Source organism: Mustela erminea, chromosome 9 (genome assembly GCF_009829155.1).
Source record: "Mustela erminea isolate mMusErm1 chromosome 9, mMusErm1.Pri, whole genome shotgun sequence".
Taxonomy (NCBI): Eukaryota; Metazoa; Chordata; class Mammalia; order Carnivora; family Mustelidae; genus Mustela; species Mustela erminea.
In genome coordinates, this window is record NC_045622.1 from 23,692,561 (window position 1) to 23,714,087 (window position 21,527).

General features: G+C 46.5%; 1 protein-coding gene across 7 annotated transcripts in view; it reads right to left on the reverse strand.

Annotated features, from left to right (window-relative positions):
- Positions 1-4,802: 4,802 nt before the first annotated feature.
- Positions 4,803-21,527, reverse strand: part of ETS1 (ETS proto-oncogene 1, transcription factor) — a 126,530-nt gene continuing 109,805 nt past the window's right edge. For all 7 annotated transcript variants that reach the window (XM_032360080.1, XM_032360081.1, XM_032360079.1 and 4 more), the window contains 2 exons: positions 6,266-6,384; positions 4,803-5,396 (listed from right to left, as the gene is read on the reverse strand). In XM_032360080.1, the coding sequence (XP_032215971.1) occupies positions 5,181-5,396; positions 6,266-6,384 (335 nt within the window). In that variant the 3' untranslated portion in view covers positions 4,803-5,180. The remainder of the gene's footprint in view (positions 5,397-6,265; positions 6,385-21,527) is intronic.

Sequence of the window (21,527 nt, forward strand, 5' to 3'; positions counted from 1 at the left end):
AAATAGCTACACCTCATTATACAGGAAGCTCTGTTGCTGTTTTTTGTTTGTTTGCTTGCTTATTTGTCTATGTGGTGTGAGTGTCCTACCTCGCTCTAAAGCCATACCTGTTGTAAGCCAGATTAGCCTTGGGCAATTACTTTGTCCCATAGCTTCCTGAAAGCCTGTCAAATCCAGATTTTTGATGACTGGCTTCTTCTGAATGACCCCTTTTCCTTGCATCTTTTTTTTATCCTCACCCTACTCTACATCCCCAAATTCTGCAGTCATTTTAGAAGACACGATCTCTGGCCCAGAAACAATATGGTAGCCTTGGCAGTATCATTAAGAGAAATCACCAAAGCCCCATTACCTGAGACTTTCCTTCTCAACTCTAGCTCCTAGTTGGAGAAACTGAGGTCTAAGCTTATTTCATTCAAGGGTATCCTGTATCTTTTAACCTGGTCAGCATTAAATCAGATACTTTGGGAGAGAACAGCCACTTGATACCAAAGGTAAGCTCTCTGACCAAATTCTTGATGGAGGCAGAAACCTTTTCTCTGTGCACTGTTTGTTCAAAGGGAGAGAGCTCAGATGTGGCCTCAGGTTGGCTCAGGAGTTGTGGCTTTGCTTGGGTTTACAGCTGAAGTCTAAAAAATATAAGGACCTCAAGCCAACTTCCCAAAGTCTCCCAGTGAGTGGTGGCAGCTTGACTGAGGTGTAGGACACTGAACCCCCTCATGGCCAGTCCAGCTCTATAACCACTAGACCACACAGTCAGTGTTCAACGTGCACTCAGCAAACCTCAAGCTCCAGGCTGGGAGAAACAGATTTTCCAAAAACAGAGCTCTCTTTGTGAACAATTCAGCAAAAATTCTCTTTCCAGCTGTGAGTAGAGGATTCATGTTGCAAATGCTGGTGTTAATTAAAAACATCCACCTTCTACAGTTTCAACAACAAGAGAAAAGTACCACGTAGGATGTGTTCCCAAGCACTCCCCCCCAAAGCACTTATATGATTTTATTTATAACACGGGCTGCTGAGGTTCAGGCAGATATTATTATTCCCCATTTTCAACCCCCAGTGGAAGAGCTGGGCCAAAGGAGACAAATGCGATGGGTCCCAATTTGCACAGACCAAAATTAGCATCAGAAGAAGAAACCAAAATACTGTTCATGTCCAGAGCATGAGCTAAGCTATTCAACTTTCCATGTTCCTATCAGGAAATTTACTCCCTTGAAATCAAATGTTTATCCGTTGAGTCACTAAAAAACTTGTTTCACGTGGGCTCTTCAGTCCTTCAGACATGAACAAAATGCGGTGTGACGAGGCCAGGCACATTCCACCAAGGGCGACCTCCGTATATTAATAATTGGGGTATTGCACTATACTTCCCTGTATTCTCATTATAAGTTTATTAGAAAATCTTTAACTGAGCTGGTCTTGAGATCGTGAGATCAGCAAGATTGAACTGCCTTTCTTCCTCGGCTTGTCTCTGGTTGGTGAGTCTGTCCTGCTTTTTCACACATGCACCAGACAGGAAAGAATCGAGCCAAACCCACATTGTTATGAATGAATTTCTTTGTTTTTAATCTCACACAGTTTAAAATACAATATGAAATCAGGCTACATTATATAAAAAACTCTCCAGCAAAATGATGTGCCAGCATCAGCTACTAAAATAAACAAACAAAAAAACTCCCCCATAAGAAATTTTTTTTTGCATTAAAAAAAAAACACATAGACACTTACATCGCTACATCTCTAAGCTACCTCAGTTCTGATTTTTAAAAAGCACCTGCTTTTCCTTTTTTCATCTTGCTTTTAAATTTTCAGCTTTTTAAAAAATATAAATTATATGAAAATACAAGTTGGAAAATAGTCAAACACAATATAACATCTTTTTCACCCCTATACTTCTCAGCTTAAAAAAAAAGTATTCTTAAAAAAAGTTCAGTAACTGAGGCAGTATTCCTGATAGAGATAATTTCATTTTAATATATATATACTTTATATATGTATATGTATACATATATTCACGGTTCCTTGAAACTTCTTTGGAATGTAGATATGAGTTCAACACATTTATATAGACCCCAACAGAAAGCAGCACGCACAGCATGACTAGAACAGAGAAGGTGTGATTTTTCACCATGAAGATTAGGCAGGTTAATGCTCTAAAACCCGGAGTGTTCGTCTCCAAAGTGAGGAAAAGCACATCTGATCTTTGAATGCTACCTCCAATCCCCAAAGCCACAAAACCAGGGCTCTGTGTAGGGAAGTCCCTCCCCTGCTTGGAGAAGGAAACAAAAGTGACCCCGAACCCGACAGCCAAAACCAACATGGGTTAAGGCATCTCCAGGAAAATAAGGGTTTCATCAGCTCAACCAGATTTGCCCATCCTTCCTCTGAAGTTAACATGTGTTTTTAAAAAGCATAAATGCAACAATTCAGCTACATTTCCAGTGTATAAACCACCCACCACTCTTCCTGGGATGGTCTCTGGCCCCTGGACAGAAGGAGAAAAAGCATCTGGCCAGATGGACAAAGCTGTCTTCCCTAACTAGCGCACTATCTACAAATACTGAAAATGGAGGACCTAGAGAGAGAGGCATCTTAGCAAACAAGCGGTAGAGGAGCAGGAGGAGGCACTTTCTTATCTCTTATCTGCTATGGAGTTCTTGCAGGACTTAGACATGCTCACACGAGGGGAGTTTCTAGCAGAAACGCAAGAGGAAAGGGTGCACTGAGAAAGTCATGTTCTGCCTGGTTGCAAACAGCAAGCAAGACCGATGCCCTGCCTTGGTTCTACTCTTGCCTGTTGCTGAAATGTGGAAAGACTTAACCAAAAAACCCAGGTATTATTTTAGCGGCAGTTCTACATGTCTGCAAGCATGCACACACGCACACGCACACGTGCACGCACACAGACGTGCGCGGGTACACACACACACGCCTTTGCCAGTGCCCAAGAAAGATCCCATAATCTAAGAGAAAACGACGTAATCCAACAGTTCCGCCTAACACTCCCTGAGCAGCTCCTAAAATATTCGAGAGCTTCATTAAGGCACCTGCACCCGGAAGAAGATGAGAATACATAGCTGGGCCGACTCTGCCTTTGCTTTCCAAGGAGACACTCCGATTTAACAGTGTGAGGAGACTAATGAATCACAGAGCTGGTTTCCTGATAATTCAGGGTCTGCAAGAGGACCTGAGAGTAAACAACCCACTTTCTGGAAGCTATGCTAGCAGGTAGTTAGTCTTCTGGTCTCTGCCTTGGAGCCCAGGAAGGGCTCATCCTGAGAAGCCCACCTTAAATATCTCTTCACCTCTCCCACTCTCCTTGAGAGCTGTCCCTCTGTCAACATCCTTTTTAATCAGGCATCAAGGGGGGGGGGGCGGGGTTCAAGTGTTTTAGGCACTTTTCTTCACTGGTTAGATGTTGGTTCCCACCCTCCCCGCCCTGGAAAAGACCCAAACCTCTGCAGACCACCCTTCAGCACTGCCCCAGTCAACAGAGTTTGTCGTTGAGCTTTGGAGGAACCAGAAATCTACTTGAATTGCACGGACCACCTCATTTTCTTCCCTCAAGCTCCTTTTCTTATGTTTCTTTTGCCTTCAAGTCATTTGTCTCTTCTGCAATTATTAACCTTCACTTACCCAGTGCCAAGATAACAGATCCAAGCATGGGCCCGGATAGGGTCTGCACTCTTCACGCTGCGTGCACGGTCTACTCAACACCTGACTCCACCCGCTGACACTCCTCAAAGGGAAGCCATGCATTTCTCCTCCCAAAGATAGCCACGCCACATATTACTTCCACGCAACCTTAATTTCCATTGTTCCTAAAACCCAGGACATCTAAATGGCTTTGCCAGCCACTCACCATCTCCTGGCATGACTGCATTGCTCTTTCTCTCACCACTCGGAATGTCGGACATTTCTCTCCACTGGGGAACAGGGTGGGGGGAAGCAATAAACGTGGGATGCCGGGACAATGAGACATAAAGGAGAAAGTGTAGAGTGCTGCTGTGGGATGACAAGCATTCAGGACTTACTTCCTAAGACCTGAGGGGTAATACCCACGCACACAGCCTTTATTCCAAGTCATATATGTTACAGGTATAGAACCGATAAAGAACCAAGTCAGTCTTCCTCCTTCGATCTCCTTTCTATGACCTCAACAGTGCTCCTACATTGACTGTGGTCCAAAACCAGGGCTGCAAAATACATTCAGTTCAAAGACTTAATGCTTCTTAGTTCAATGTTAAGTCCAAACCCCGAGAATCCACTAATGACAAGTAAGTAGAGGGGCGTGATCGGTTTTTAAAACACAGATGAAATTCACATGCACGGGTCTCTTGTACCCAAATCAGCATGATTTTTTTTCCTTCATATAGAAGTCACATGAATTTGGGATCCCCAATCTCAGTGACAGCACTTTGCATTTCCAGTGGGGTCTATATAAACAGTTTCCTTGCACTGTGACAGAATCCTCAGCCGGCAAATAAAAAACAAACTTGCATGATACCGCAATACTGAGACCACCTTAGAGCTTAAGACGATTTTTAAGAAAAAAAAAAAAATACTGGCACAAAATTTAATAAAATAAATTTTAACACAAAAACAGTTTGGGCTCCTCCCCACTGAAGTCCATCTTTGTTTCAAAAGTTGAGTAAAAACTCCTTGGTTTTTAGTGCATCCCCCAAACAAATGTTTCATCCCACCTCCCTCTTTTTTGCCCTCCCAGACCTAAAACCAAAAGCAAATTAATTGCCTTTTCATGGGTCTCATAACTCCTCCTTATGTGTCAATTTCTTTTGCTAATAGGTCCATAACTCAAGACATGCCTTTTTTTTTTCATGGACAATTTTTAAAAAATAATGTGTTAGTTTCCTCCTCCCTTAAGCCAGATCCTTCAAGCTTCTTAGAAGAACCCTTCTCTCTCTCTTTCTCTCTCTCTCCCTCTCCTGAAAATTTGCTCAAGAATTTCTCGTCCCACCCACCCACAAGCCCTGGCTCTCTTTTTCCAACTGCTCACAATTGATTAAGCTGCAGCTCACTTAGCTCCCACCCCTGAATGTAAAAAATGAATTCTGGAAAATTAAAAATAGAATAACGATTAAAAATTAAGAGTCCGACCAACATGGTTGTTCTTCAAAATGTCTCAGCAGAGTTTTCCCCGACCCCTTGGGTGTCCATCACTCGTCGGCATCGGGTTTGACATCCAGCATGGCGTGGAGCTCCTCGGGCGTGTATCCCAGAAGGCTTTGTAGGTCGCACACAAAGCGGTACACGTAGCGTTTACCCGCTGTCTTGTGGATGATGTTTTTGTCATAATAGTAGCGTAGGCCACGGCTCAGTTTCTCATAATTCATCTTGGGCTTGTTTTTCCTTTTTCCCCATCTCCTGGCCACCTTAAATTAAACAAATAAAAAACTGAAAAAGAGACGGGGTAAAAACCTAGAGGATAACCCAGGTAGACATGCTAATATGCCCGTGTATCCATCCATTCATGGTGACCCGTGATGTCCAAGGAAGATGGGTGGAGACTCACGTGCACGGGAGATCTTCTTCTCACCCATCTATTCTGAATTCCCATTTTTAAGAAATGGGCAAGATTCTTTAAATTAATGAAAATACATTGATCCTGTGTTTCTGTGTAATGAAGTGCTGGAAAGTATTAAAGTATTGGGGGAAAAAAAAAGACAACACTACAAACTCTCCTCTTTCCTTATGTTGCTGGTAGCCTATGCTCGCTTTGCAAGCGTGAAATTTAGTGTGAGGGAGTGGAGCCGATCATGCCTGCGTTTCATCAAAGGGCAGCATTTTTTCTGCACTGGGCGTGTTATCTTCTCTTGTCCGCCAGACCAGAGATGTTGCCTCTCTTGTTCAGTGTTTTCAGTTCTGTCATGCTCAGACTAGGGCTTGGCACAGATATGCATTTGTGGAAAATGATATATTAACGAGCAGATTGTACTGATCTTCCAAGTCTCTTGAACTGTCCGACCCATTCCAGAAAAGGCAACCCAAATGTATGAAGGGCCCACCATGTGAAACTCAGAACACAAATGGGCAGTGTAGCTATGTCCTCTGCTGTCTGAAGGATGCAACTCAGTCTCAGACAGGCTACGTAACTGGCTCGAGATCATACAAGCACTGAGGGGCAGAGGTGGAGCTGGAATCCTAGGAAATGTCATCCCGGCCCACATAACCACTTTCCAGAGTTCCAGAGTTCACTCTCATCCCCCTTCCACACCGTGCTCGCTCGTCACTCCCTTCTTACCTCATCTGGGTCAGAAAGCTTGAACTCCCAGCCATCTCCTGTCCAGCTGATAAAAGACTGACAGGATTTATCAGTGAGTAATTCCAGAAGAAACTGCCACAGCTGGATTGGTCCACTGCCTGAAAACACAAGCCATTGCGAATCATTACACCAGAAGCTCGGCAGCACCAGCAATGAATCCCAGTACACAGCGCCCCTCCTGCCTCCTCTCCAGTCTGTCCAGCCCCCGGAGGATGAAGGCGGCATACAGCACAGAAGTTGAAGGAGGTACTGTGAGTTCACAAGGACTGAACTGAAAGGTGAAAAACTTTCTACCTGCCCCCCGCCCAAAAAGCACTTACAATATACCATTGTCTTATCAATATTATTTTGATTGACTTAACGGTCAGTCCATTTTTACTGCAATGAAAATTCTAGAAAGAAAATTACTGGATCTATCCTCTGAGACATTCTAAGGCAGCATAATCCTTCGTGCCTTCAAGAACTAAGTCATGCAGTACAGACAAAAGTTTGATATCCAGGATCTATAAAGAACTCCTCAAACTCAACACACACAAAACAGACAATCATATCAAAAAATGGGCAGAAGATATGAACAGACACTTCTCCAATGAAGACATACAAATGGCTATCAGACACATGAAAAAATGTTCATCATCACTAGCCATCAGGGAGATTCAAATTAAAACCACATTGAGATATCACCTTACACCAGTTAGAATGGCCAAAATTAGCAAGACAGGAAACAACATGTGTTGGAGGGGATGTGGAGAAAGGGGAACCCTCTTCCACTGTTGGTGGGAATGCAAGTTGGTGCAGCCACTTTGGAGAACAGTGTGGAGATTCCTCAAGAAATTAAAATAGAACTTCCCTATGACCCTGCAATTGTACTCCTGGGTATTTACCCCAATGATACAGATGTCGTGAAAAGAAGGGCCATCTGTACCCCAATGTTTAGAGCAGCAATGGCCACGGTCGCCAAACTGTGGAAAGAACCAAGATGCCCTTCAACAGACGAATGGATAAGGAAGATATGGTCCATATACACTATGGAGTATTATGCCTCCATCAGAAAGGACGAACACCCAACTTTTGTAGCAACATGGACGGGACTGGAAGAGATTATGCTGAGTGAAATAAGTCAAGCAGAGAGAGTCAATTATCATATGGCTTCACGTATTTGTGGAGCATAATGAATAGCATGGAGGACATGGGGAGATAGGAGAAGAGAGTTGGGGGAAATTGGAAGGGGAGGTGAACCATGAGAGACTATGGACTCTGAAAAACAATCTGAGGGTTTTGAAGGGACGGGGGGTGGGAGGTCGGGGTACCAGGTGGTGGGTATTATAGAGGGCACAGATTGCATGGGGCACTGGGTGTGGTGCAAAAATAATGAATACTGTTATGCTGAAAATAAATTTTAAAAAAAAGTTAGGAATGAGAGTCATAAATTTAAAAATGAAACATTTAACACTGTATACAATTAGAATAATAAACATTTTACTTTTAAAATAAACAGATAAACAAAGAAAAAAAGAACTAAGTCATGTTTGCTTTGATTAGTAATACAGTCATTAACTAAGGAATACCTTGCCACTTCCCATCTTAAGTCAAAGCTCTTAAGTGCTTCTCTGTATTAGAGAGCCTCCAGTCCCTGATTTGTAAGTGACAATGATTGCTATCCTAACGTCATCAACAAGGACACAGAGGTTAGACATTCTTTTGGTCATAAGGTCATAATACTCTCTACCACCATCCCATTCCTCCAGGCCACTTACAGGCAGCCTCACAAACTAAGAAAGGAGAATATCAGCACTGTATAAGGGATTAACCTGCCACCCACGAAATCTTCAGAGGTCAGGTGAGGACAATCTCAGAAATTCTTCCTGGGTCAGTATATTCTAACTTACACACACACACACACACACACACACACACACACACACACACACACACAATCCTCTTGTCTTAGCCATCAACACTGCCAAGATCTTAGTTCTGGAAAGCCAGACACACTCTGATAGTCCACTTATCTCATGCTAAAGGATTTATGCTCATAGATTTCCTTGTAAGATAACTTTCTATTCAGATATGACAAAGCTGCCAGTGATTCCAATCTCATTCATGGGTGTAGCTGGAGGGAGAAACAACATGGTTCAATATTACGGTTCAAGTCTGTGGTGCTTGCTACAGGTCTACACTTACAGCACCACCTTAGAAGCCATCTGGGCAGAGGAGGAAAGATGAAGGAAGCCAGGAGCACTCCAGCTCATACAGGGACACTTGACTTTCTAAGGCTCTCATCCTTAATCTGAGCTTCAGATCTGTCTGATCCAAAGGAAAGTGAGATTCAATGGGAAATAAATTTTCTTCATCTAGAAAGAGAAATGTTCTTATGATCTAGAGGGGTCAACTCTTGTTATACCTTATACTTCTACAAGGTATGTTCCCATGCATCATTTTGCTAACTCCTAAAATCCACTCCCCAGCCCTCTCTATAGGCAAGGCACAACAAGTCTTAGTGTTTCCATCCTATTAAGAAACAAAAAGAAAAATGTTCAGAAAAGCAAGATGACTTTGCTCTGGGGCACAGTGTAAATGTGATGGTTCTGGGTCCGGTGCCCAGGCCTCCAGACTCCAAGCAGCAGGGCAAGAGCAGCTGACGTGGACATTCACTAGACAGCCAAAGGAAGCATCCCACCCCTCTCCCAACCCCAGCGGCTACCTGCTGGGGGTGAACCTCAGCGTGCTCTCCAGCACAGGCCAAGCTAAAACTGGAAGATGAAATAGCTTCACTTCATCCTTCTAAGAATGCACCTTGCACTCTTGAAAACCATCCTGTAAGAAATACCTTATGCATATTCTTGAATGAGATGATCCCGTGGACCTACGAAATAACTGAGCATTCAAAGAAACAGCCCAGAAGGTGTCCCCAGGAAAACTTTACCCTCTTCTGTTTCTCAGCCTGTTAAAATGCGGTTTTGCCTACAACTCAGGCATATTGGCAGGTTTTGTGGGCCTTGAGTTCAAGGTACCAGTCACTACTGCCTGCCTGGGTTCACGGGACAAAACGGGACATTATGGGAGGAATCGGTGGAGAAGCCATTCTGGACAGGAGGCATCAGTCCACGCGTCTCTATTAAGAAAGGCTGTGGAATCTCTGCTAGCCAAGAAAATCACAAATAGCCACTGAAACAACCCGGCAAAAGAGCAGGCTTCCAGAAGAGGAGCAAAGAGGATGCTACACCCAACAGGACAGCACTGTCTTCCTACTCTTTGGGAGAGAGACATAACCAGGAACAGTCAACAACTCGGAAACTGCGTGAAGAAGCCCTGGAGTCTGCAGTCAGTCGTCTCCCGGGCCACGCCCATAGACAAGCGATGGAACACAGAGAGAGAGGAGTGACTGTAAGACCCTTGATGAGGAAAAGTGCAAACGAGAGCTCGGGCGTGTCGCACACTCATGCACACTGGACACTGTGCGTAATGCTTTACGTTCATCTCATTTATTCCTTATAGTAACTCCAAGGAGTAGGTACTAGGACTCGCAAATTTGTTTTTCCATTTTTACAACAGAGGACACTGAGTTCCTGGGTCACTTGTCCCCTGGCCTCGTCCAAGGCCATTCAGAAGTAAAATGGCTGTGAATGGAACCCAGGAGGTCTGACCCCCAAATCCTTTAGCTTGGCACTGCTTTGTCCTTAAATAAGACCCACCCAGAGGCAGAAATCTGAACGGGCTGCCTGGTTGAGAGGAGCCATGGGATAAAAGAAACAACCCGGCTTTAAATAAAAAAAAAAATCTCTTCCTCACCACTCACAGCAGACACGGGACACTGGGCTGGCCAGTGGTTCTCCTGATTGACCATCCAACCACTGGGGACCTTGGTGTTCACCTCCAAAGGTGATATGTCCAGCCCCATGAGCCCGCCCCCTCCTGGTAGCTGTGAGGCTAATGATACTTCAGTTTCTCCCTCCCACTATTTACCTACAAACCTCTTTCCCATTATCTTCACATTCCCTTGGGGAGTGGAGGGCTAGTCACACCAAGCTCAGCGAAGGGGAAGGAAGGACATTTTGGGATCCTTCTACCCAGGTAAGTCCTAGTCCCTGGCAGGGAGCAGCAGGCAAGACCCAAGTCCCAAAGAGAGAGGCTCAGGAACATATCCCAGTTCCTCGTCCTTGGGATCCCTGAGGCAGCCAGAAAGTGCAAAGGGGGTGTGTAAGTCCTGTCGCCGGAACCAGCTCACAGAGGCACAGATGTCAAACAGAATTATTGCCGCTCTTTCTCCTGCCCAGTGCCATTTCCCAAACTGAAATGTCAGAGGGACAAGTTCTTTCTGTCTGTGCCAACCCTGCTTCCCTGGGCGGCCAGGGGTGGGAGGGGGGCAGGGTAAACCCTTGTCTGTCTGTGGGTTTGGTGGGGTTTTGTGTGTGTTTTGTTTGCTTGCTTTTTGTTTTTTGGTCTCATTGTGAGTTTTCCTCTGTTCATAAGGAACATAAAACTGTGAAATGTGGGAACTAGGAGCCCAGGCCATGGGTGAGATACTATAAAAGTTTTTTTTGCTATTTACAACAAAGGCAAGAGGGAGCATAAATAGGAAAACCAGATGCCTAACCAAAGCACAGGAACTTGAACAGGGAGGAATGTCTCTTGAAAGCTTCACAACAAGAAAGTCAAAACAGGGTGATGTCAGCTCAAGTCTCTGTTCCCTGACTCTGCAAGGAAGATCCCGGAAGCCCAGCCAGGGCTGACAGGCACATGCAAGGCTCCTGCCGTGGGATTCCTAAAGTGGCTGTTTGCCCTTCAGAAAGTACAGGATGTGGAACCAAATGAAAAGAATCCATGAGATTACCCTCCCCCCCAAAGATTCCTCCCTTTGGCTAACTCCTAAAGGGCCCTTTTGGTGGTGGGGAGCCGTAAATAGGAAGGACGTGGAATTATTCTCCCAGCTGGAAACGCCAGGTCTCAGTAAGAGCTCTGGGTCCGGGGTAGGTCCATTACCGAGCTGGACTTGTGGACAGTCCTGCACAGGAGCCTGGTCACATTCATTGCAGGTCTGGGAAGGGATATCAGGATCCCTGGAGGGAAGCACACAGCTGGCAGGCAGCTCCAGGATGGCAATGCACACTGGGTTGACCCTGCCTGTCCCATCCATGACTAGGCCCAAGGGAACTTCCTAGGCCCCAGACTTGTTGAAACCCGGAAATGAGACTAGCAGTGCCGGTTACAGACTCTCCCAGAGGATGTTTCTAGATTGCTTAGTGTATCTCAGCCCAAATCCCCGGGGCTGCAGGGCTCCTCCATCCCTCGCCCTTGCTCCAACATATCCTCAAATTGTAAAGGCTCTTCCTCATTCTCCCTGTGCCTCCTCTCACCCCGGGCCCAGCCGCATCCACCCACCCAACTAGACGGTGCTCCCAGTGACCTTTGTCCCAGGAAGCAGAGAATGGTACTAAGAATAGTGCCAGTCATGGGAAGGGGGAGTTCACACACTCAATGTGACTCACAATGGTGTCCCTGTCTGGGGGCCCCAAGGCAGTCAACGGCGTCCTTCACCATGCTGCCCCGGGGTGTCACACATCAGGAATCCGGTGGCATCACTGGGAAACTATGCTTCTCAAGTAGAAACTCTCAGCCACAACAACAGAGGGGTCCCTGTTAGAAGGACGTCTCTCTCCGAAGAAGTGAAGGAGGGAGGGCTACACACACACACACACACACACACACACACACACACACCACTCTCTCTAGCTGGGCCCCGCACACCCTGCTGACTGCTCCCTCCAGCCCTCTCGCCGGCTACAGCTGGGGGATTTCCTCTGCTGGCTTTGCTCTTCTAAGCTTCTGGGTAAGAGGAGAGTTCTTAGTACAATAGTGACAGTCCTGATCTGAAGAACGTGACTGAACCTCAGAAGCAGAAGTGTCAGGTGGGGACCCTCAAGGCACTTGAGATCCAAGTTGTTAGTCTCATTTTTTTTTTTTTTTTTTTAAAGACAAAGCTTCAGGTAAATTCCTTCTCATCCGGGTGACGTTTTAAGTCCCTTCTCCTTGTCTAGGAACTGAAAGGCCCACCATCTCTCTTAAGGAGAGCCAGTTATAAAAAATCCCCCATTGTTTCACTGCTATGGTTGAATGTTCCCCAACTCTGAGTCTAAGTGAACAAGTTCAATACACAGCCATGGGCAAGGACAAGATTGTACTAAGATCCTCCTGGGAACCATCCTTTCCACTTTGCCACCTGTCAATGTCTTCTCATCTTCAGGTGCATGGTCACGGACTCGCTGCTGGTGAACGGCGACCGGGGCTGGACGGTCGTGTTTCCTTTTCCTTTCACCTGCAAGTCCTCACACCCTCGTCTGTGCCCCAGCATGTGGCTAACCTATGAGAGCTGCTTTCCGTGCAGACGGAGGTCAGCACAGGGCAGTCGCGCTCTCTGGTAGCTTCTTTCATGGGTTTGCTTCTACCGAGGCCAAGCCTGATGGTCTGTGTCCTCTGTGCCTGTCTCTCTTGTCACTGGGATGCACGCTTTCACAGCAGAGATGGTGCTTTCTCACTGGTGCAAGGTAAAGCGTAGATGATGCCTCACCCCGAAATACCAATAGTCCGAAAGCGACTTGCTGTTGAATGACACCTGCAGTTGGCCCCCTGGTGCCCAGACTCAAGCTTCGTGAGCCTTCTTTTCTGGATGGCAGGTATGGGGTTTCGGACAAGAGCTCAACAGACATTTACTGGTTCATGCTGCCGAGACATTCATCCTCCCTCTGCAGAAAGGTGTCTACCCCAGCTGCCCCTCTCTCTCTATTAAACCCTATCTGGGACTAATCAATATGAGTGACTCCCAGGCTGTAGGAGCAACACGTTCCCCCAAATAAAAACATACCCACACGGCCTGTCCTTTGGGGGTTCATTTGCTACTTTGAGAAGTTAATCTCTTCAGCTTGACTCTAAAAGTCAAATCAAACACCTCAGTGCGAGCAAGACACCACATTTATTTTAACCTATGAAACTCGCATGGTTGGTCACCCTTGCAACAGGGAAGACTCTGCCCTCAGAGCACACATCTGGCAGGTGGTCCTAAAGCAGAGGAAGGGGCCTTGACTGCCCCTCCCTTCCACCCAGGTGTCTCTACCCACAGCCAAACGAAGAGGGCAAAAACAGCACACGCGAATCCAGAAATGACCCATCTGCTCACCAATCTATCTTCCTCTGCTGCCACCGTGAAGGTGCCCACCGTGGCTGGTACGGGGTGGGGGGACCCCGGAGCCTCATAAGCACCACACCCTTCCTGTCAACCCGCTTCTGAACGATCATTCACTGAAGATGCCCAAATCTCTGTCCACTGAGTCCATATGAAATGAAGGTGAATGACAAACAGGAAACCTCCTGACAGTGGCTTGCCCTCTGGACCCAAATCAGCCGTGAAGCTGCCGACGTCTTCTGCCTGGGGATAAACGACTGTTGGATGGTTTGGCCACCACTGGGAGGATTGTTAAAAGGAAAGGAAGGGCAGATACTGCTTGATATTTTGGCATGGGGATATGTCTGTAAGTACCTTTTTCCCACTTCTTCGGAGTGATGCCCATCTCCTGCCTCCACCCCAACCTGATCTCCTCTCAACTCCAGCATGATCTAACTATGGTACATTGCATAACCAGCCAACAGCGCCCCTGTCCAATGAGTCACATGTTCCATCACTAAGTTCCTGTATCAATGGCTAATAGCTCAAGGGTAGCAGTGGGGCATACAGGTTCTAGTAATTCAGCACACAAACACAAAGAATATTATCTGACAGGGTCTTGAAAAACACTCTCCATGAACATTATATAATGGATGATAACTTCACGAACATGGATGGATTTATTGCCAAAAGGGCCAGCAGCTGACAATGGAAGCCACTCAGAAAACAGCTCTCAAATCACATGAAACCTGCCTTTGATGTCAAGTCTGTGTCCCTGGCACGTTAGACCAAAAGAGAGAAATAATTTCAAAAAAATCAAAAACAAACAAACGTGTCAGGCAGTGGAAAACTGGGAGAGGAGAGCAGACAGTACTCTCAGAAATTAAAAATATATATATGCCCAAGGAATGCCCCAAGTGGGGAGGTCAAGCTTCCAGCACTTCGCTCCCACTTCCTCCCTGATTCACTGCACGAACTTACACAACTAATTTAACCTCTCTGGGCTCTAGTTTTCCCATCCCTAAAATGGAAATAGTTATCCTGTCCTCCCTACTTTATAGAGATGTCCATTGAGTCCCTGTTATTAAAAAACATATAAATATAAATTTAAATACACACACACACACATATATGCAGAGGTGGTCACAGTGCTGAACATTTTGGGAACAATATAAAATACGACAGTGGGATTGACTAGAAGAATGAATCAACAGAAAACGTATTTTTGAAAGCACACTTTTCAAAGAAAGACAAGCAAAAAGGATGAAATTTTTAAAAAATAAACACAGCAAAATCACAAGATAAAATTCAATTATTCTTCCAAGAATTAAATTGGCCTTTCTCATGGCAACTTTGGGAAAGGATAACGTTGCAGGCTACGAGTAAGGTTAAAGTATATATATGAGACCTTTTTAAAAAATCCTGTACATGAGAACGACCAGTGTGGATCTGTTCAAGTTCGGGATAACTCTGTGACGTGCTGGCCCTAATTCAAAGTAGGTGAGCACAAAAAGAACACATGCAAACTGTTTTGCAAGTGAAAGTATGACAGACACTTACAGTTTGGGGAAATCTTGGCCACAGACAGACCTAGATCCTCTTTTCCCCCGCAATGTGCTTTTCTCCCTAATCATTTATGCTCCTCACAAAATACACTCTACCTCATTATTATGTAGGGCTGACCCAGGAATGCAACAGCATTGCCGCCAACGTCGGGCCTAGAGACAGATCCCATGCCATGAACTGAAGGTAAAGCCAAAGGCTAATCAATGTCCAAGACAGACCGGGCCACGAGCCCAGACGGCGGGCCACAGGTCGGCCAGGCTGCCCCAGATGGGACAGACAAAAGCGAGGTTCCCCAGCACGTCTGTCTCAGTCCTGAGAACAAGACCGCTCCGCGCTTTAGCGTGGGGAGGAAAGACCCTTGTTTTTGCGTGGGCTCCTCGCACCTGCATGTTTCAAGTCCACCTGTGTGGGGGTGGAAGGAGAAAGGAGACTGGTCTTCTCTTAAAGGGGCAGCCTATTTTCAAATGCAGCGCCCCTTCCCTCCAAACCCAAGGGCTCTGTCTAACCGTACTCAACCTACCACTGAGACACAGACTTGGACCAAGAGCTGGGGAAGCTCGAGTCAGGAAGTGGGTTCTTCAGAGCTTTTCCTTCTGATGTCTTCTAGGTAACTGACTGTTTTCAGAAGTCACCAGAAATGGGTTACGTTTGGATTTGAGGGTATGGGGTGAGAATTTTGTTCGAAACCCAAGAAATGCTTATTCGAACCAATGCAAATGTCTAAAAACAATGCCTCCCTATGATGTATTGAGGTAACAGGAAGAAAGAGAGATGTGTTCGTTGATTAGGCTTAGAAAGATGAAGTTGAGGAGTCTGAAACCCATAGTTTGTGGCCTGAGTGGAACCTCTGGGATTTATTTTATCCTTGCCATATAGTTGCACCTGCATATCAAGGGTCAGAGGAATGACGAGCAAAGTCTGCTAGAAGTTTTGGGGAGGTGACATACATCCCAAGTGGTCTTCAGGGCACCGAAGTTTTCAAACTTAATCCAGAAAAGAATATCCACGCACCCCCCAAATGTAAGACATGGTCGCCAGATTGGGTTGGACAACAAAGAGAACGTGAATGACAGCAAGGGGCATCAGAAGAAACATGTTTTGTTCCACTGTTGTGTGAAGAGCTGAGAATGTCCTACCTACGCCTTGCTTTTAAAGAAGAAAGACCAAGAACGTGGCCTTGGGGACTTGCACAAGAAACTGCACCCACCTCAGCTCTGAATGTCAGTCCCCTCCCTGTATCCCATGGGCACCGCTCCGGCAAAGAGCCTTCGGGCCTCCTGCCAAAGTTCAAACTTTCACATTCACTCACCTTGGGAGAACTTTCACTCTTGTGATTCTCAGGGAGAGGTAAGTTACACAGAAGACAATGCCACATGCTTCGTTAGAGTCAACAGTATAAATGCACGGAGCTCTGAAGCCTACCGCGGGCCACAGAGAGCATTGGGACCAGGGTCTGGAGCCCCACTGTACTACCAGCCAAACAGAAAAGCCATGCCGGCCTATCTGACAACACAATCATCAGTCGGGCGTGATGTGGTAGTCACCTGAGCGGCGACAGCCAAGACAAGAGGCGACTGAGACCTCCCACTGCAGGAGGAGGGAACATGGGCTCCTCCACGGGGCAGCTTTGACCTGAGAGTTTCCTGGGAGCCTGGCCAAACCTTTCTTGGACCGAGCTGCAGAGGGAGGCTCGTCCCTATCCAGATCCTCCTTCCCTCTCTCCTTTTCCAGGGAAGAGACCTGCAGCATGGTCGAAAGCCTCCCCTGCCCTCCCTGGCCATCCCTCACTTTGTCCTTCCCAGAAACCCCTCACACACCAACACGTCTTGCGAGTCTAACTGTGTCTTGCCATCTGTACCTTTGCAGACCCCAAACAACACAGGAACATGTCCCTGAGAGTGACTGTTTCCCAACTAATTGTCTGACAACATGAAAAACTTCAAAAGGCATCTTCCTTGTGGTTTTCTGTGTGACTTCAGGCTGGACCTCTTTCCCTGTCTGAACCTTGATTCCCTCATTGGTACAGTAAGAATGACTAAAGCTACCTTGTGTGGTTGTTGGTGACAGTTTAAAAAAAAAAAAAAAGGGTAATGTACATGAAAGAGACTAGGACACAAGGGGAGCTTAACGCACCGGTGGGCTGAGCTGAAGAGCTGAAATGACCTGATCCGATATTAAGAATCTTCTGTGCCCTAAGCCACTGCTACCAATTACTGGCATTTACTAAATAAAATACACTGTCCCCTAACCTCGAGGAATATAAATATAGAATTAAAGCAGAGGGGTGCCTGGGTGGCCCAGTCGATTAAACACATGCCTTGGGCTCAGGTCACGATCCCGAGTCCTGGGATTGAGTCCCGCGTCACGCTCCCTGCTCAGCGAGGAACCTGCTTGTCCCTCTGCCTCTGCCCTTTCCCCCATCTTGTGCATGCTCTTTCTTTCTCAAATAAATAATAAATAAAATCTTTTAAAAAAGAATTATATGGGAAAGGTGAAGGTTGGGGGATAATACGGAACAGCGGTACTCGCTATGTGCCTAGCAAGGGTTCTGAGTGCTTTCCACAAACTGCCTTCAGTGCTCCCAACAACCCCCTGAGATAGAAACTATTATTATCAGCATCTTGCCGATGGGAATCCCAAGGCACAGGAAGGCGAGCCTGCCTGAGGTCACACGTGGTCCAAGGCAGAGCCGGACCACACTCAGGCTGCCTGGCTCCCGACTCTGGCTCTTCACGCCTATGGGAAACATACCAGGGCTCACGGAGCCTGGCAAGGCCTCCCTCTCGGATTCTTTACCAGGACTGAGACGAGGAGGCAGTTCCAGGGGACAGGCTATACAACCAGGGGGCTGCACAGGAAAGCTGCTGTTGGCAGGACGGGAAGAGAACAGCTTCCCTTAAACGGAGTCCGTAGGTGGAGGGACCAGTGAATGTGCCACTCTTTCCCTGGAGCAGCGAAGGCCATCCAGGAGAAAGATGCCAAGGGGCACCAGGCATCTGGGACCTCTAGCAGGGCCTTTCCCAATGGAAGCTGCAGGGAGTTTCCCGGGCCTGCTGGTGAAGCGCCACAAGGTACCGAGGCCTCAGCAGCACCCGGGCTGGATTTGGCTCAGTGGAAACATTTTACTTCAAAGACAAAAAAGGTGGAGCCTCCAACAGGAGACAGAGCCGAATTCCAGAACCGTCACCACCCAGTTCCAGCCTCTGTAGTTAGATTTGGTTAAAGAAACAGTGACCCACAAAATGCAAGACTTCGGGACGCCTCCCAAACAGGCAGGGGGCCTGTCCCCAGAAGGAAGGGGTCACCTGGCGAGTTTCCTGCCATCCCAAATCCACACACCCACTCAGCCTCTGGTGGCTGGAAACAGCACCACGGACACGAGGCACGTTTTGTGAAGTGGAAATGGGTAGAGTCGGTTTGCAAGGTGTTGCTGTAACTGAATTATTACAAGGAGGGGTTCAGTCAGCAGAGGCCTTCATAAACAACTGGCGGAAAAGGGGAACCTCCCTTTCCATATTTTTTTAAAAGACATTTAGGGGAGGGGAAAAAAAAAAAAAAAAACCGAACAGGGAGGCCGAATCCTGCTACCCTGTGATCTTTGTCTGCTCGTGGCAGAGGGTGAAGAACGGTCAGAAAGCCAAGCAGGAGGCAGAGCAGTGAAAGTGCTCTATGGGGCCACAGAAAGGGACTTCTCCTCTCTCAAGAGGCTTACCTCCCCCATGCTCCAAAGTATTTTCCCATCAGTCTCAGCACTGGGCAGCATGTTAACCCACAGCACAGAGAATTGGAATCCCACCCAGCTTCTGAGATGCTGGTCCCATTTGGGCCACAGGGGTCCTCCTGGCTTCCTGCAACCTGGTAATCACCGGGCCTCTGAGCCAGAAAGGCAAGACACTCTCTCTGGGCCACTATTTCTCATTTCTGAGCTCTTTTCTTCCTTTCAGGTGCTGCCCAAGGATACTCCACAGGGAGACTGTGATGGACCCCCCCTGAAAGCCTGAGGGCCAGCTCCAGCTTTGCCTGCCCAAGAACCTCAGGGCCCCAGGAAAAGGCAGCTCAGGCCCCATAAAGGGACCAGAGTTCGATATTCATGTCAACAAGTTGTTTCTTCTTCAATTCACAGTCTTATACTGATAGCATTTGTACAGACACAATATTCTAGAGCCTGGGTCGGGTAATCACCCTTCCCTTCACCCCCAAATTAAAAAGCTCCATGCTATTCCTAATAACATACCCACCTGGGTTTAGAATTTTAGAACTCTTGTGCACAAATTCACACTGCACTGTGACCCCTCTCCCCTTTCCTTATCAGGAACACAGGCTCGAACCAAAAGCTTCCTTAGTTTTTATTTGTATCTGAGTGCCCTGAGAGTGTTTTGCAATCCAGTTTTGCTTCAGAAAACTGTGATTTCAGGTAACACTGCCAAATCTCAGGTTTCATTCTGCACTGAAGGGCTTTGAAGCACTTCCTTTGCAATGAAGTTGTTTATTTTCAAAAACATGTTTTAGCAGCAGCTCTGGGTTACTGAACCCTAAAACTTAACTACGAGCCAGAACTCCAAGGTTCTGGGCTTGGCCTAGGGACTTTCTTACTGTATGACTTGAGACTCTCTCTAGAGCCTCCTAGGACTTGGCAAGATTTCTTTGAGGCCAGAAGCAATTTGAGAGGACCTAGAGAGAATGTACGGGGCTTCTTCTTCTACGGGACTAGCACTGTGTGTGTGCGTGATGTATGTGTGATGTTTCATACAAAAGTATCTAAAAGTTGAATTTCAGATAGTGCCAGATTGAGCCATAAGGAGAATGAGGGATTGCATTTTCATGGATCTGCACAGCACTAGAAGACAGAATTTGGTGATGGTTGACAAGTCGCTTTGGGTTTAGCCTTTTTCAGGCTTCCGGATGAAAAAGAGACCCTTGCCACCTCGTTCACAATGTCGCAACTGTGGGTGGGGACATACCCGGGCACGGGAGAACAATGGCTTTACTACCAGGCCGGCTCAGGAACAGCTGCAGAAGTGCTAGGAACAGATGTCTTATCTGCGGCGATGCCTTATCTGTCTGGCAATCTGGAATGAAGTTCAGTGAAGGTGACTGTAGGCTGATGACTCCAGATTGAAGCCAAAGGCTAGTACTATGTCCTACACAGCCCTAACCCACATACAATTGGTAACAAGTGCTAATTGGTAACAAGCGAGACTCAAGGCCCCCTATTCTACTGTAGGAAAGCAACTGAGATAACCCATAAGTATTCTCTTTCTTTAACACCAAGAAAGATTTCCTGGTCGAGTGAGACATCTGGCACTTCAGATTCAATTCAGGAGCTATTTCTGTGTACATGCCAATTATGTGGTCTTGAATAAGTCACTTTTTGTGCCTCAGTTTCGCCATCCATTAAATGGGGCTGGGAGAGAAGAGAATGCCAGTTGACAATCCAGTATATTTTTCTATAGCTACTGCATTTGGGAGAAACAAAAACAAACAAACAAACAAAATCAGAGATCCCTACCTTTTTCAGGGATCTGGAAAGCATTTTGCTTAGGTCAATTAAATAGATAGAAAACACTGGGGCACTTCTCTGGGATTGTTTTGTAATTAGATGGGGTTCATAATGTATCTTCAAACAAGAAAAAAAGGAGCTTTCTGATTGTATCAGTCTGATAACCGTAAGCAGTTCACAGTAAGGTAAGAAGGTACATTTTGGCGGAAGCCAGCACTGCATTTGATGTATTCTTAACTCCGCGCATAGGCAGGCTTTCAAGCCATGTTATCTGCCCCCACATCTTGACCTAATTTAACAAGTTGCCATGGGAGCCCAGTGAAGGTTGATGCAATTTTCTTATCTTCGGAGGAAGAATGTAACTGTGCAAGAGAATGTGAAAATTCAGTTTCTAACTGATTTCCACACGTACAGTGCAGTAACGAAGACATTACATGAAGAAGTGAAATGTATTCCTTTGAAGGTGATATAGACAAAGGCCCCCTGCGTGTAATGGCAGGGAAATGACTCTTCCCGGCTTGAGGGAGCCATGTGTACACACTGTAGTTCAGGCCAAATAATGCTGATATAACGGTGTCACTGCTTCTACGGGGCGGCCACATACACTCTGGAGTATTGGGATTTTGAGGGAATGAACAAAAAGGAGGCCCCACATGAACTAGAAAATAGGTCTGATTTTCATGAGCAATAAGAAGTTTGCCAGCATTCAACCAATGCTTTCTACTTTCCAAAGCACTTTCCAAACTTCAGCTCACCTTAACACATCTATGTAAGGTCAGGTGTAAGGTCATGCTCCCAGGCTGGTGGAGGGGGCTGCCTAGGGATGTTCCTCTATCTCTCTCCCCGCTCCCTAGGATGTACCTGGAATGATGAGGGACCAACAAGGAACATGCAAGGGCAAGGGAACCACCGTGTAGAATTAGTCTGCAGGGTGGACAGATACTCGCCAGGCACTGAGCCCAGGGTAAACATCACCAAAATTTTAGCTGGCCCCCACATGCCTTACAAATCCTGAC